We start from the raw sequence: 17,270 nt of genomic DNA, 5'->3' as shown, positions 1-17,270 counted from the left end.
GTAGAAATGTCTCGCACAGGGTTTTGAAGGGCTGACTTCTAAGGTGCCTCTGGATCAACTTGAACCTCCAGCCTTTCCATTAACAGCAAGCACATTAACCTTCAGCACTGCACAGGGACCCCCACAGAGTGCCAGTCGTACAGAAATGCAATTACATGCCAGTGCTGAACATAGGTAATTTTGCACTGTAACTTCTAATGGCTTCTTAAGCCACACTTTGGCTTGTGATTATTTCATTTAATGAGTGAAAAATTTCTCTTCTAATAAAAATCAAATAGATCCATGTTTTATGATACATACTATAGAGAATTTGGCAACTTGTAATATATTTTAATATCTTCAGCTTGTTCATCTGATCAGTTACAAAGTCATTTTCATTAAATGACTTCTTCTCATCACATCTTTTTATATTTCCATTTTTGTGTATGTTTCCCAATTCTCATCATGTATTAGTCAAATACCATATGTGCTTTTTAGAAGTAAGTCATCATGATAATGTAATCACCATTATAATACATAATAATTTTCGAGCTAGGTTCCTAACTCTCTTTTCTATTGTATGGCAAAGTCAAGTTTTGCAGACTTAATTTTCTAGCTGCGGCCTCACCCTACATCCAGTTTTTTCAGCTGTATTCAGGGCAGAGTTACTGGGTGGCCTTTCCTACCTCCACCACACTGTGTTCTCAGAAGCACTCATTATCTTCTTCCCCAAACCTTTCAATAGCATATATTCTCAAGCTCAGTTAATTTGGGTCCCCCTACACTGACTAGCCTAGATTGGACACCTCATTATCCCTCATTTCTTCTCTCCTAGCCCCACTCGCATCACACATGAGGCCCTGCTGATTTTGTCTCAGAAATTTATCTTCCCACTCATCTTTCGTATTCTAGTGATTTAGTATCATGCACAGGCCTCCTAACTGCTCACTTTGTCTCTCATCTCCATCTACTGTGATCTTCCTGTGAAGGCATTTCTCACTCCCTGCTGTTGAGCTCTGGTGGGTTTCCCATCACCTGCAACGCAATGCCAATCTCTCTCTCCCTCTCCTGGTTTGTAAGAATCTCAACACTCCTTCTCTCTCCTCATCTCCTTTACTCACCAAACCTCCTTCCACTTGTCTCCAGCTATCCTGCATCTGTTTCCTGAAAGTGCCACTTTTTTATCACGCCGGGCCTCTGCAAACTATCTTCCCTTTTCACAGATGCCCTCTCTCTGCCTGGGCACTGGCCTAACATATCCACACACACTCACTTGTGTGAATATCATACACACACACACACACACACACACATGATTAAAAATGATTATGTGTATGTATATATATGATAACTTGGTAATATTTGAAAACTGTATAGTTAATCTGTCTTAACTTTAGCAGTATCACTGATGTGATGGTGCACATGGTAACTCCTTTATTTTTTAAAAACTGTTGTCTAGTTGTTAAATGAAGAAGTACTGAGTCACAGCAGCTTGCTGGAGACCATTGAAGCCAAAAGGGCTGGCATGACGGAGCACTATGTCACCCAGTTGGAAGTCCAGGATCTGCAGGAACGATACAGAGTGATCAGAGAGAGGGCCAAGGTATGGTTCCCATGCCCACATATGCTCACTGCAGTAGGATGTGTGGGGCTGTCTTCATTTAAAGGCATGTTTATTTTGGGGGATGACAAGCATGGAAAAATATAAATGAATTTTAATACTTTAAATGTACCACTGGCAAAACCAAACAAATATTAGTATATGAAAGTCATTGTTGCTGTTAGGTGCCATTGTGTCAGTTCTAACTTGTAGAGACCCCATGCATGACAGAGAAAAACACAACCCAGTCACGCACCATCCTCACAAACATTCCACAATCATTAATCCCATTATTGCAGCCACTATGTTGATCCACTGTGACAGTCTTCCTCTTTTTCACTGACCCTCTACTTTATTAAGCATGCTGTCCTTCTCTCAGGATTGGTCCCTGCTAATAACATGTCCAAAGTATGTGAGACAAAGTCTGGCCATTCTTGAGTCTAAGGAGCATTCTGGCTGGACATCTTCGAAGACTGATTTGCTCATTCTTTTGGCAGGCCATGATATATTCAATATTCTTCACCAACACCATAACTCAAAGGCATCACTTCCTTTTCAGTCTCCTTTATTCATTCTCTAGCTTTTGCATGCATCTGAGGCAGTGGAAAATACCATGACTTGAGTTGGGTGCTCCTTCATTCCCAAAGTGACATCTTTGCTTTGTAACACTTTAAAGAGGTCTTTTGCAGCAGATTGGCCCAATGCAATCTGCCATTTTATTTCTTGACTGCTAAGCATTGATTGTGGATCCAAGTAAAATGAAGTCCTTAACAACATTAATCTTTTCTCTAGTTATCATGATGTTGCTTATTGGTCCAGTTATGAAGATTTTTTATTTTTGTCATGTTGAGGTATAATCCAAACTGAAGGCAGTAGTCTTTAATCTCCATCAGTATGTGATTCAAGTCTTTCTCACTTTCAGCAAGCAAGGTTGTGTCTTCTGCATATTGCAGGTTGTTAGTGAGTCTTCCTCCCATCCTGATGCCATGTTCTTCATATAGTCCAGCTTCTAGGATTATTTGCATACAGATTGAGTAAGCATGGTGAAATGATACAATCCTGATGCACACCTTTCCTGATTTTAACCTATGAAGAATCCCTTTGTTCTGTGTGAACAACTAACTACCTCTTGGTCGGTGTACATATTTCTCATGAGCACAATTTAGTATTCTGGTAACCCCATTTAAGAATATTTAGTAAATGATTATTTAATAAATAATGGAATCATTATTAAATTCAATGATTATAATAAATTAAAGTTGCTAAAGTAAAATAACTATTAATAATTCCTAGAAAGTCACCAATTAAGAAAAAATATGGACAATTTCATAATGAAGATTTATGATTGACTTATTATGTCTGGTGGTAACAATTTCTTACACAGGAAATAATAACCAATAAAACTTTATCATTATTTAGCCTCAAAAATAAATAATTTTTAAAAGTAATTTTTCAGAGCAAATCTTCATTTATTAAAGGAGGTACATAGAAAATTAAATCTGTAATGAGTCCAAAATTTTATTTTGGGTAAAATAACAATTTCAATTTTCTTCCTTAGCAAAAGTGTATTTTTATGCAAGGTGAAATTTAATTTATTTTTGGATATATCTAAGTTACATTCCATATGCTACTCAGAGATCAGGTAGTTAATTCGATGAAATGACCTTAAAAATTCAAAAATCTCACTACTGTCAAGTTGGTTCTGACTCATAGCAACCTCTCCTTGGGTTTCCAAGGCGGTATCTCTACAAAAGTAGATTGCCCAGTCCCTTTTAATACTGAAATGTTATTTTTTCATATTTTTCTACATAAATTTGTAAGGTCATTCTTCCAGGAAAACTTTCATATTCCAATCATTTAATAATTGTTGTTTTCCAAAATGTTCAAAAGTGAATCGTTACAGCACATTGATTCTGTAGGTATTAATGTATTCGTATGTCACTGATCTTACTTGCTAATAATAGGAAGCAGTAACCAAGTCTGAAAAACTAGTTCGCCTGCACCAAGAGTATCAGAGAGAACTAAAAGCATTTGAAATTTGGCTGGGACAAGAACAAGAAAAACTTGACCAATCCTCAATTCTTGAAGGTGATGCCCAGGCTCACGAGACAACATTACGTGGTCTTCAGGTAATGTCTACTTCATTTTAAGCAAAGGAATTTTCATTCTGAACTTGGATTTATTATTTTAGAAGGGGAATATTAATCCATGTTAATTGCAGTCTGGAGAGATTTGATCTTATTCACTCTGGAACCTTAGTGGTATAGCTTAGTTGGGATAATTTCATAGACAATTTAGACCAGGAGGTACTGGGGCTTGGAGAACTCATCTAGCATGAAAGAATGACTCGATGCCTAATTTACAATGTTGACTGGACACTTGCCTGTTGCTCCCTAAAGGATCAAATCCAATGTGAGACAGAACAGCAGGTGCCTATAAATTGTGACACTTCTCAGAGTCACACTGATGGCAGCATATTGGATCATCTTCAAGAAAAGCCTCCAGCATTGCTGAGGATGCAGGTCTAGGGTCAGAAGCCTATAAGAAGTAATTAGAGGAGCTAGAAGAATGTCAGTGCTTGGCAAGTGGAATATGCTTAGGGGCTCAATGGCAGACCTAGTGGGGAACCTTGTCATAACCCAGTTACATCCTTATTTGCTCCTTCAGCATGTATCAAATGCCTAGTAGAATGCAGACCCTTTGTTAGCTACCTCAAGTGAAATGATTGAGATATTATTCCTGCCCTCAAAGAACTCACAGTCTAGTGAGGGAGGCAGACTCAGACACAGAGCATTAGAAACCATGTGGTAAGGATGGTAATAGACTTAGTGCAAAGAATCTTATGGGAGCATCAAAGAGAGGCTTACTTGGGAATCTTACTTAGGAAGATAAGTAGGTATTGGGAAGGTGCCCCAAGAAGGGGCCAACAGGCACACGCAGTAGAAAATGGGGAAAGACCAATGAAAGAACTCCACACCCCACGAGCTGTGAGTTGGAACTTACATGTATGCTGTCAGCTCTGCTAGAATTGGTTGTGGACTGGGCAAGATGTACCTATAGAGTGGAGAAGATGGAAGAAGCAGGAACTGTCATTGTTATCACTGATGTACACTTCTGGTTACACGAGTTAGGGTTTGTGAAGTGTTGTATAATGGCAGGAACATGAGGTTGGGTCAGGAGACTGGGCTCCTGGGGACCTGATACTCTGCAGCTTCAGGGAAGAGACAACCTCTCCGTCTCAGTTTCCTCCACAGAGTTGTTGTGAGGGTGAAATGAGATGGGGGAAATCTTGTTTAAATATATGGTCTATTCATGAATTAAATATCCAGTAGACGTTAGAAGGGTCACAATTTCATTAGCTTGTTTAAAGGTCCCATCATTCTGTCTTAAAGTACTAGGATCCCCTGGTCTGCCAGGTGTAGTTGCTGTCATCTATTTTAGTAGAGCTGACTTTGTTTTCTCTAAATAACTCCACTCGACACTTCCCACCCGGCACTCCTGGAAGCAAACGTCACACACCTACACAGACTTCTGGGTAGGAACTGGGCCAGTGACTTACTGGCCACTAGCAGATGTTTCTCTTTTTTCACTGAGAAAAAAAATATTTCCATTAAGTCATTGTCAGTGTGTGCCATCCTAACCAACCCCTGGTTTCACTGTTTATCAACTCTCACGTTTTCTTCTTTCAAATCACCACAAATGTGATGATTTGAAATGTGATTCTGAAAGAGCAGAAAATACTAGCGGCAGGAAAAAGGTGGCAGGGAATCGTGATGCTCCAGCCACACAACAGAACTTCTTCAGGATGGTGTCCCACAGCATGTGTGGTGCTAGGGGGACTGGCAGAGTGAGGGCCATACTTAGAAATTATTCTATAAAAAACAAAGGCTTAATTTGGGTCATACAACCTTTTTTTTTTTTTTAATATTGGACTATAGTCTCCCTTCACAATAAAAAACTCATTGCCATTGGGTCGATCCCCACCCACAGTGACCCCATTGGTTTTCCCATGTGGGAAATCTTTGCGGAAATAGATTGCCCAGTCTTCCTTCTGCAGAGCGGGTGGTGGGTTTGAACTGCCAACCTTCTGGTTAGCAGTCAAATGCCTTAAGCACTGTGCCACCAGAGCTCCTTCTCTTCACAATATATAATTGAAATATAGGATATACAAAAATTTATCTAACACAGGCATGGTTTGTAAAACACATGAAACTTTTTATAATAATATGGAAAGAGTGATATATTGGGAAGAGGTCCCAGTAAAAAAATTAGGACAGAGGGCAGTGAACTAGAGCCTGTGGGCCAAATATAGCCCTCATACTTGATTTTTAAATGAAGTTTTATTAAGCACAACCATATTCATTCATTTCTGTGTTGTTCATGGCTGCTTTGGTGCTATAGCGTCAGAGGTAAGCCATTGTAGCAGAGACCAAGTGGCCCACAAAGCCTGAAACGTTTACTTTCTGGCCCTTAAAACGGAAAACTTTTGCCAACCTCTGAATCAGAGCAAAAGATTATCTGTATAAAATTACCTTGAAAAAACTAAGAATTCCAGGATAAAGCTTCAGTGTTTGTCACCATTTTGATTAATATTTTGCCATAAGTTTTGTTCTTCTGTTCCCACTTGCATCCAATTTCACATTATACCATCTTTGGAGAGACAATATATGAGGAAAAAATACACCTGTTGGATGTAACATCTGAGATTGCTATTTCTATTTCTCAAAAATGGACAGATATCAGCAGTTTGAGTGGTTGGACTTACTATCAAGAATTTTTTTTTTTTTTTTTTTAAATTTCACTGTGTTGGTACTTTTAACATTTTTGGTAGGATTTTGACTTCACATTATCAGATCAAGTGAGAGCCCCCCCGCCCCCAGAAACTCAAGTAATATGGCTTTTCCAACATTTTTAAAAATATAAGAATTTTTTCTTTCTCCAAAATATTGCTCATGTTCCTGGAGACTTGATCCTGAATCTGTAGGGTAAATGCTCAGGGCTTAGGCTGTAGCGGAAGGAGTGAATTCACACCTGTGGGAGCTGGTGTGCAGGTTTCATGACTGCTAATTGCTGCCCTAGCCCCAGAACCTCTCAGGTTTGTGCCAAGTGACCTCCAAGCTTTTCATGGTCACAACACTCCCTCAAGAGCAGCTTTGGCAGAGAATCCATCCTTAGCATCAAGTTCAACATTATGATGAATAGGCCCGAGTCCATTCAATGTCAAAGTAAAAGAAGCCTTAGACTCTGGGCAGATTATGACACCTACTCAAACCAAACTCACTGCCGTCCAGTCAGTCCTGACTCATAGCAACCCCTCCTTGGGTTTCCGAGGTGGTATCTCTATGGAAATAGATTGCCCAATCTTCCTTCTGAGGAGTGACCTACTAAGCCTATGCTATTCTTTTACACAATAGCTCTTTAATCATATATGTATGCTGAAAAGTCAAATTTCAGAAATTATTTCCGAGATGATTGAGAAAAATATTGGGGGGATTGTCAATAATTTTAATTGGAAATATCTCAGAATCTTTCTCCAGGCTTGGGGAACCTTATTCAGGGCTAGGTCCACATTTAGTAGAGAAGACTGAACAGAAGCCTTCCTAGCTGCTGGGAAGTGTGAGCTGGAACCATTGGCTTGGGTGAGACATGAACACCTGTGCAGGTGTTGTCAAATGTGAATGAGGAGGGCCAAGCTGATCTTTGCCTGCAGGAGCTCCAGGTGCACTGTGCAGAGGGCCAGGCCCTGTTGAATGCCGTGCTTCACACCAGGGAGGAAGTGATCCCCTCCGGCATCCCCCAGACTGAGGACCGGCTCCTCGAGGCCCTCCGGCAGGACTGGCAGGCTTATCAGCAGAGGCTGTCTGAGACCCGGACTCAGTTCAATAACATTGTGAGCAAGTTGAGGCTCATGGAGCAGAAGTTTCAGCAAGTCAATGAATGGCTGAAAGCAATGGAAGAGAAAGTGAGTGTGAGGCCTGGCAGTCAGACCAACCGAGCAACCAAGGAGATCCAGTTACATCAGATGAAGGTACGGCTAATGGAAGGCCCTTATCTTCGTCAGTCAATTGTTACCTTGCATTGTTTGTCTCACTAAAATATTTAAGAACTTTTTGTTCAAGGCTTAGATTTTGCAAAATCTCCTTCTGTGTCACTAGAAATGTAAAATAAATAATAATAGAGAATTCCTATGATAGCAGTTCTTTCATAGACGCTTAAATGAGTCCTTGAGAGAACAGTTTAATGGAAATATATTGTAGTTACTTCCCATGCCTGATTACATTGCTTCTTACAGGTTCATGATGGCTGTTTGTCCAGTTATATGAGTTTATGGGTGTGATATGAAATTTCCCTAATATAATGCACTGAAATGATACTTGATAATTAATTTGGTTATCATTTTTAAGCCATGTCAGTGCACACAACCAAAGTAATGTTTTGGCCTTTGAAGTTCTTTGGTATTCAAAGCACCAGTTCTTATTTTAAAATTAAGTACAACTGAAGATATAAAAAATATATGCCACTTTGTTTTTGTTTTAAATTTTTTAACTAACGTGTAATAAATATAAGAAAGTGCCCAAATCCGAAAAGTATAATTTTTATCATGTTGTTGTGGTACAACTTTTTGAAAAGGTTATGAATGATTCATCTTGAAACTATGTCTCAGAATAAATACTTTCTAAACATATATTAAAATCATTTCCTATTAAGATCGATCTATCTGTCTGTCTGTCAATCAGTGCAGTCCCTGGGAGATATAAGAGGTTAACACACTCAGCGGCTAGCCCAAAGGTTGGCGGTTTACACTCACCCCAAGGTGGCTCAGAAGAAACACCTGGGTTTCTGCTTCCGAAAAATCAGCCATGGCAAGCCTTAGGAAGCACAGTTCTGTTCTGACACACAAGGGGTCTCCATGATTCAGCGCCCGCTAGATGGCAATTGGTTGGCTGGTTTTGGTCATTCAGGAATGCCCCAGATTAACTCTTGGCACCCAATGCTTACTTTATTTCAGAAGTGGCATGAAGAAGTTGCAGCGTACAGAGACGAAGTAGAGGAGGTGGGGGCTCGGGCGCAGGAGATCCTGGACGAGAGTCATGTGAGCAGCAGGATGGGCTGCCAGGCCACCCAGCTGACTTCCAGATACCAGGCCCTTCTGCTCCAAGCACTGGTGAGTGGCCACCAGCTATTCATTGTAGACCCGCAGACTTCAAGGCCAAATGTTCTCATTGACTTCTGGGGAAGATGCGTTTATATCAGCAAAGTCTCAGGTCTTTAATTCATGGCTCACTTTTCTTTTTTCCTTCAAAGGAACAAATAAAGTTCCTGGAGGAAGAGATCCAGAGTTTGGAGGAATCTGAATTATCCCTCAGTTCCTATGCTGATTGGTACAGTTCTACTCTTAAAAACTTCAAGAATGTGGCTACGAAAATTGATAAAGTTGACAAAGCCATGATGGGGGAGAAAATGAAGATGCTAGAGGTAGGCATGCATGCTTAAGACATGTCTCCCAAACTTTGTTTGTTCCAAGCCATGTGTTCATACCTACCTGATACACTATGTCATCCTTGCTTCGTCATTTCACACAAATACTAACTGACAAGCTCTTGAAGGTCAAAGATGGCTTTCATTAATTGTTAATCATGTCTGGAATAATTTACATATGACTAATTGTGGAATTATTAACTCAGTTCCAGCTTGCTGATTAAATTTTAAGAGAAAAACAAACATACACCTCAAATTCATGGCATAGTATCTTAACTTAGAGTTGTAACTTAGATCCTTAAGAGCACTGTTGAGGCTGAGAGAAACATCAGGCTCTCGTTGATGTCTCTGACTTGGAAATGGCATATGGATCAAGGCTTTAAAATCTATATTCAGAAACCAAACCTCTTGCTATTGAGTCCGTTCCAACTCATGGCAACCCCGTGTGTTTCCGAGTAGGATTCCATAGGGGTTCCTTGGCTGTAGTGTTTGTAGAAGCAGATGGAAATAAAGGAAAGAGGATTCTTGATTTGGGGCAGGATTTATCTGGTTATAAACTTCAAAATCTTATTTTATGGCAAAATAGGTGGACCAAAGGATGGGCCTTGAAAAAGCCCGTTGTTCTTTAAAAAGAAAGAATTGAGACTAACTCTATCTTGTTTTCTTATCACTCTCTTTCACAGGCTTTGCTAAAGGACATGGAGAAGGGCCACAGTTTGCTGAAATCAGCCCGGGAGAAAGCAGAGAGGGCTCTTAAATTCTTGGAGGATGGTGAGGCAGACACATTGAGGAAGGAGATCCAGGATCATGTGGGGCAGTTGAAGACACTGACCAGCACTGTCCGGAAAGAGCACATGGCCCTGGAAAAAGGCCTTCATTTAGCAAAGGAATTCTCAGATAAATATAAAGCACAAACTCAGTGGATAGCAGAATACCAGGAAATCCTAAACATTCCTGAAGAACCCAAGATGGAATTATATGAGAAAAAAGCTCAGTTATCGAAATACAAGGTAGTTGTTGTTACTTGTTAATGCATGGATGTGAAGGTCACATAGGGGTTGAATGGGAGTGGAGCCAATTCCCGTGCGTGTCACCAAAACCACCACTGGTAGACCATGTTGGCATATCTGTTCTACTGGTGATGAGTGATGTTGTCACATGAGTACATTGGTTTGGCCACATACCCTCTCTCAAAATTATTTTTCCATTCCAGGATCTTTTTATCTGATGGTAAAAGATTGTAATGACCCAGGTCTGTCCATCCTCACAACAGATCTTCTTGGCATCAGCATCCCATATCTCTAAATGTTACCTATCCCACAGAGAGGCTTCCCTTCATCTTTTGGTACCTACCCAAGGCCTGTAAGGTGACCTATGGTGAACTGAAGAGGAAATGTCCCCTTTGTAAGGAAACAAGTTCTAATTAACAAATGATAACTAAGCACCTTAGAAATTAATTTTGAAAAGACTAAACAGATAGTGATGGTTGGCATAAATGATGTACAAAACTAGTGGCCGTTGAATCAATTCTGACTCATGGTGACACGAGTGTCAGAGCTGAGCTGTGCTCCATAGTGTTTTCAGCAACTGATTTTTTCAGAAGCAGGTCACCAGGACTTGCTTCTAAGACACTTCGAGGTGGACTCAAACCTGCACCCCTGAGGTGAGCAGCTGAGTGTGTTGAACATTTGCACTACTCAGGGACTCCATACATGATATAGATAAAGGTATTTTATCTACTCAAATTCTCCAAACAGTCATCTATCTGTGGCATTATTTGTGGTTTAAATTTGTTCAGAATAATTTAATAACAGTCTTTAGGAATTACAGTGTGGCTTACCCCAAAGCTTCTCCTGTTGGTGTTGTGAACTTCTCTTCCTCCAGAGTGTCTACTCCTATCCACAGGTTCACTGCCAAGCCTGACAGCTTGTCAATGAAGGTGCAGGAGGAGAGCCACAACCTTTTCCTTTTTTTTTTTCCTCCAACTGAGTTCTTGATATTGAAATAGCATTTTAGGCTGTCACAGCAGGGCAGCAGCTGGAATTTGTCTCCCTACTTCATCTCCAACTCAAGCTGTAATTAACTTCCCCAGCTCAAAATCAGAAGACAGGAGGCTCACTCCCATCAATTCATGTTGCAGTCCTTTTCCTCTGCTGATAGAAATGCAGTGGAATGAAGGAATATGAGTATGTTAAGTTTGTTGTTGTTAGTTGCTATGGAGTCTGCTCCGATTCACGGCTACCTATATATAACAGATTGAAACGTTGCCCAGTTCCGCACAACCTTCATGATCTTTGTATGTTTGAGCTTATATTCCTGTACTAGAATAGATGATAATCTATTTTCATTGACATGTTTTCAAAGATTTCCAAGCCTTTCTTCCTAGCCTGTCTTAGTCTGGAAGATTTGCTGAAACTTGTCCGCCATGGTGGTGTTTGAAATACCAGTGACATAGCTTCCAGCATCATTAACATGCAAGCCACCACAGCATGACAAACTGGCAGACAAGGGGGGATGTTAAAGTTAGCCAAATGTCATTGTCTCCCATGCTTCTCTCTCTACCTCTGAAGGGTCCACCTGACATGTTACTCTTACTCTGTATTTAAAAACTCTATGAACACTAGCAAATCATTCTTTAACGTTTTCCACTTATTGACTTCTAAAATATATGTCAGCCCTTAAATTAGGGTGGGTCATCTCTTAGACATGCCGCCGGTGTGTACATATCCTCACCTTGAGCACACGGGTCAATGTATATAGACCTTCATCTTGAGCGCACAGGTGAACTGTCTCTTTTTATTTTCCTTTGTACTTCAAGTCACTCCAACAAATGGTGCTGTCCCATGAGCCATCAGTGAAGTCAGTGAGTGAGAAAGGAGCAGCTCTCCTGGAACTGGTGCAGGATGCTACTTTAAAAGACAAACTGGAGAAACTGCAAGCTGATTACCAGGACCTCTGCAGTGCAGGAAAGGTAAGGGGAGGTCAGAAATTGGCTGCAGCAGTGTTTATTTACCGAAAAGGAGCCCCAACTCCCTTCTCTCTATCGGAGATTTAAAGGGCTGCCATGAGTCAGTTTCCCTCTTATTCAGATGGACATCTGAAATGGCAGAAAATGACTAGTAATTTTCTGGTATCAGTAACTCTACACTCTTGTGAGTGATGCTGGGTGTTTTGATATATAAAGCAGTGTAGAATCTGTTTTTGTCTTGAGAGTCACCCCTAATGGGCACTGGTATTGCAGGAACACGTCTCCAGCCTGGAGGTGAAAGTCAAAGACCACGAAGATTACAACAGTGAGCTCCAGGAGGTGGAGAAGTGGCTGTTGCAAATGTCGGGCCGGCTGGTGGCGCCTGACCTCATGGAGACCAGCAGCCTGGAGACAGTCACTCAGCAGCTGGCCCATCACAAGGTACCACTCATCTCTAACGGCCGACTTGGTTGCTGTTAGTTGCCCTCAAGCTGGCTGCCACTCGTGACCTCATGCACAACAGAACGAAGCCTTGCCTGGCCCTGCACCATAGTTCGTGATCCCTGGTGTGCGCACGTCTGCTGACGTAGCCGCTGTGTATTTTCAATGTCTTCTATCCTTGAGGACGGGGAGGTCCATCTTCTACCTTTAAATCGGACAATGTTCTGTCATGATTCACACGATTTTCTTTGGCTCATTGTCAGAAGTAGACTGCCAGCCTATTTAGCTAGTCTGTTTTAGTCTGGCAGCTGCTGAAACCTGTCCACCACCTTGGTCACCCTGCTGCTATTTGAAATACTGCTGGCATAGCTTGCAGCATCAAGGCAACATGCATGCCATTACATAGGACAAACTGGCAGAGGGGTGATGGTAACAGCTGGACAGATGACTTAAACAGTCATGCCTTTTTCTGTCTTTGTGTGTGTGCACACACGTGTGCATGACAGTAATTGTACTTACATCATCACCTCTGAGTCTAGAGAAAATGTGTGAGTTGAGAACAAGAACATTGGAATCCTGGCATCCACCTCCTGAGCACATTATAGCATTTTCCCAGCTAATACGTTTATCTCAGCCTTTAGTCTTTATGAAGTGATTTATTAAAAGAAACAGATTATTTCTCTTTTAGAAAAGTGCAGCCAAAGATAGGATATAAGGCCTGACTCTTCCCCCTTTCCAGCTGAAGGAACTCAGCCTCCCTGAGCCTCTTTCAAACTCTGCTTAAACGGTGATGGTAAGGGCGGCCCCATCACGTAACTGTTGTGATAATCACGGGAGCTCATGTCTGTGGAGCATTTTGCAATCCACAAAGCATGAAACTGATACAAAGTTTCCTTATCTTTATTAATACGTATTTTTTAGCAGATGTCTGTACTGATGTCATATGGTCACAGTTTTATGGTGCAACTCTTGATGACCACAGTGGGAAATGGCATTTTGGTCATGACTTGTGTGGTATGTGGCAGTGTATTTCAGAAAGCTGAGCCTCTCTGGGCTTCAGTAGTCCTATCTGTAGGAGATTGTAGCCAGCAAATAAGAATAGAAAATCAACTACACGCTACTTCGTACTAGACACTGAGGTAATCCCAACTCAGCAGATAGTCTGTCCCGGTAACAACATGGTGCTGTAGTGGTTCTGTCCCGTTCTGCAGACATTGTTTTCCCTTCAGGCCAGTGTCTGTGCTGTTGTCGAGGGCGGTTCAGTGGGTTCTGACGCGGAGCCTCCCTGTGTGCGGCGGATCCCAGCACTGTCGGCTCCTGTGCCATCCTCACAATCACTGCTGTGCTTGAGTTCATCGTTGCAGCCACGGGGTCAACCCGTCTCCAGGAGGGTCTGCCCCTTTTTTGCTTTTTTAACACTTTGTGAAGCATGATATCCTACTAACACTGTGATATCCAGGAAACTCTCTGCTGGAAAGAGTCCCTTGCCATTAGCATCATATGTTGTTGTTGTTATGTGCTGTCGAGTCAAACCTGACTCATAGCGACCCCTCCTTGGGTTTCCGAGGCAGTATCACTACGGAAGTAGGATTGCCCAACCTTCCTTCTGAGGAGTGGCTGGTGGGTCATATAGTCATGAATTAAAACCTAACTTGATAAACTTGATACCTTCTCCCCGAGAGATATCTATAGATGCTCATTAAAGAACATGTGTTACAGAGTCTGAGCTGAATTCAACAGCTCTGAGTCTGAATCTTGGGGCTCTGCTGTTTACCAGCTATGTGACCTTGAGTGCTAAATAACCTCTCTGTGCTTCAATCTCCTCATCTGTCAGACAGTGGTGATATGCACATTCATCAGGGCTTATAAGTAGCTCCTGAAATAGAACAGGTTATTAATACATGGTAAATGGTAAATTGTATTTTAATTAATATGAACATTAGAGGTAAATTAGATATTGATAATTGTGTTGTTACCGTTTCCGATCATTGAATCAACTCTGGCTCATGGCGATATACGTATTGTTGTTGTTGTTGTTATGTGCCGTGGAGTCAGACCCGACTCATAGCGACCCCTCCTTGGGTTTCCGAGGCAGTATCATTACGGAAGTAGATTGCCCCACCTTCCTTCCGAGGAGTGGCTGGTGGGTTTGAACTACCAGCCTTCTGGTTAGCAGTCAAGTGCCTTAGCCACTATGCCACCAGAGCTCCCATGTATAACAAAACAAAACCTTGCCTGGTCTTGCTTCGTCCTCACAATTACCAACATGTTGGAGTCCATTGTTAGGGCTACTATTGTGCCAGTCCACTTCAGCCAGGATCTCCCATGCCTTTGCTGGCCCTCTCCTTCCAAAACCAAAAACCAAACACACTGCCATGGAGTCGAATCTGACTCATAGCGACCCCTCCTTGGGTTTCCAAGGTGGTATCACTATGAAGTAAATTGCCCAACCTTCCTTCCGAAGAGTGTCTGGGAAGTTTGAACTGCCAACATTCTGGTTAGCAGTCAAATGCCTTAGGTGCTATATTATCTCCCCCTAGTGGTTGATCCTTCCTGATAAGGTGACCAAAGGAAGTTAATCAAACAAGGTCCTCTTTAACCCATAGCATTTCCATGGATTAATTTTTGGAAGTAGATCACCACGCCTTTCTTCCTAGCATACATTAGTCTGGAAGCTTCACTGAAACCTGCCCACCATGGGTGACCTGCTGGTATTGGAAGTACTGGTGTCATAGCTTCCTCACAGCAACATGCAAACCACCAGAGCACGATGAACTGACAGACAGGTGTGGAGGTAGATGCCATTGTTGTTATGCCATCAAGTCACTTCTGACTCATGATGACCCCGTGTGTGCAGAGCAGATCTGCTCCACACGATCTTGAAGCCATGACCTTTCAGAAGCAAAACACAAGGGTTATCCTCTGAGGAGCCTCTGGATGGGTTCAAACTGCCGACCTTTCAACTAGTAGCTGGGCGCCTGACCATTTGCATCACCCAGGGCCTCCTCTTATGTTAGGTCTTGATAATTAAATATTATATCAATTAACAATTAGGTTTTAGATGATTAAATGTTAGCTAAATTAGTTTAAATTATAATTAGATTATTTTAGATCTTAATTATAACAGAATAGTGATTTAAAGACCTGAAAAATGTATGGGCATGCTTTTCTCTGGTCATCATATCCAGGAGCAGCTACCTCTACTGCTGAAATCAGTACCGAGTGCACTGTAGTCTTCAATGTTACTTCATCAAGCCTCCTGCCCCTTAATCCCTGAAACGCATGAACTCTATTAAAGTGTCCCACATGCCCAGAAAACACACTTGCTTAAAGGAGCACTGGTCGGGCACTGTTTAAGGCATTGGGCTGTTAACCAAAAGGCTGGTGGTTCAAACCCACCAGCTGCTCTGTAGGGGAAGATAAAGCAGTCTGCTTCCGTAGCAGTGTGCTTCCGGAGAGATTTACAGCCGTGAAAACCCAATGGGGGTCACTATGAGTCAGAATCAACTCTATGGCAGTGAGGTCAGTTTTTTTTTTTTTTTTTTTTTTATGTAACCAAGACAGATTGCAAAACTCTTATAAAAACTTCAAGTTATTAAACATTGAAATTATCAATCTTAAACTTCCCTGTTTGATCAATAGGCTGTTTTTAAATGCAAAGTGAACTGCTTAGAATAACATATGTGTTTATCTTCTTAGGCAATGATGGAAGAAATAGCTGGCTTTGAAGACCGTATGAACGACCTTAAAGTGAAGGGTGACAATCTAATCAGTCAGTGTGCAGATCACCTCCAAGCTAAACTTAAACAAAACGTCCATGCTCACCTGCAGGGCACAAAGGATAGTTACTCGGCAATCTGCAGTACAGCTCAGAGGGTGAGTGTCACCGTAATGTCCTATAAAGATGATGAAACGCTGAGAAGCCTGTGGACTGGAGAGGTGGTTAAAGGGAGTTAGAGGCTTAAGTCTTTGGGACAGTTTTGGTGTGTGCGTCGTGATAACAAAATAGGAGGAGAGATTCCACAGGGTCGACGTGAACGCAGAACTAATGGGGTGCATTCGATGGATGTGACTGAGTGCTAAATTTCTACCATCCAATTTGACCCAATCCCTTTATCCCATGAAATAATGGTGAAAATTAAACTGACAAGTGGTTCTGCTTTTATTTGCATGCCCACAGTACTTCTTTCTGATTCGTCATTTATTCCGTAACATCAAATAATTAAGTTCTTTCTGTAATTTTTACAGAATTACTTTATTTTTAACTCTGTGCATCCTTTGACTGTCATTCAATATTTTCATGTATTCATATAGAAATTGAGAAAAGGAGTGTTTTAATTATCTAGGGCTGTCATAACAGAAATACCACAAGTGGGTTGCTTTCACAGAAGTTTGTGCTCTCACAGGTTAGGAGGTTAGAAGTCTGAATTCAGAGCACCAGCTCTATAGGAAGTCTTTCTCTCTCTGGTGGCCCCAGGAAAGGTCTTTGTCTCTTCTCCAGCTTCTGTTCCTTGGTTTCTTCATGATCTTCATGTGATATCTGTCATCTGCTCGTTTGTATCTCAAAAGAGATTGACTTAAAACATACCCTAGAATAATATTCTTTGTTAACATAAAGAAAACCCATTCCAATATGGGACTTTAACCACAGGTATAGCAGTGAGGATTTATATCACATATTCCTTGAGGCTCTGGTAGCATAGTGCCTAAGGCATTTGACTGCTAACCAGAAGGCTGGTGGTTCAAACCCACCAGCCACTCCTCGGGAGGAAGATGGGGCAATCTACTTCCATAGTGATACTG

At 41.5% G+C, this 17,270-nt stretch overlaps 1 protein-coding gene across 1 annotated transcript in view; it reads left to right on the top strand.

Moving 5' to 3' along the window:
- Nucleotides 1–17,270, top strand: part of SYNE1 (spectrin repeat containing nuclear envelope protein 1) — a 578,063-nt gene that overhangs the window by 248,137 nt on the left and 312,656 nt on the right. The window contains exons 61-69 of the mRNA XM_007943230.2: nt 1,439–1,582; nt 3,544–3,708; nt 7,290–7,607; nt 8,589–8,744; nt 8,885–9,055; nt 9,742–10,068; nt 11,877–12,029; nt 12,300–12,467; nt 16,167–16,343. Of these exons, the coding sequence (XP_007941421.2) occupies nt 1,439–1,582; nt 3,544–3,708; nt 7,290–7,607; nt 8,589–8,744; nt 8,885–9,055; nt 9,742–10,068; nt 11,877–12,029; nt 12,300–12,467; nt 16,167–16,343 (1,779 nt within the window). The remainder of the gene's footprint in view (nt 1–1,438; nt 1,583–3,543; nt 3,709–7,289; nt 7,608–8,588; nt 8,745–8,884; nt 9,056–9,741; nt 10,069–11,876; nt 12,030–12,299; nt 12,468–16,166; nt 16,344–17,270) is intronic.

The sequence above is a fragment of the Orycteropus afer genome, unplaced genomic scaffold (genome assembly GCF_000298275.1).
Source record: "Orycteropus afer afer isolate SDZICR_OR568_19922 unplaced genomic scaffold, OryAfe1.0 scaffold00101, whole genome shotgun sequence".
Lineage (NCBI taxonomy): Eukaryota > Metazoa > Chordata > Mammalia > Tubulidentata > Orycteropodidae > Orycteropus > Orycteropus afer.
The sequence above is the reverse complement of the archived record's forward strand: the minus strand, read 5'-3'. Positions and strand labels throughout refer to the sequence as shown.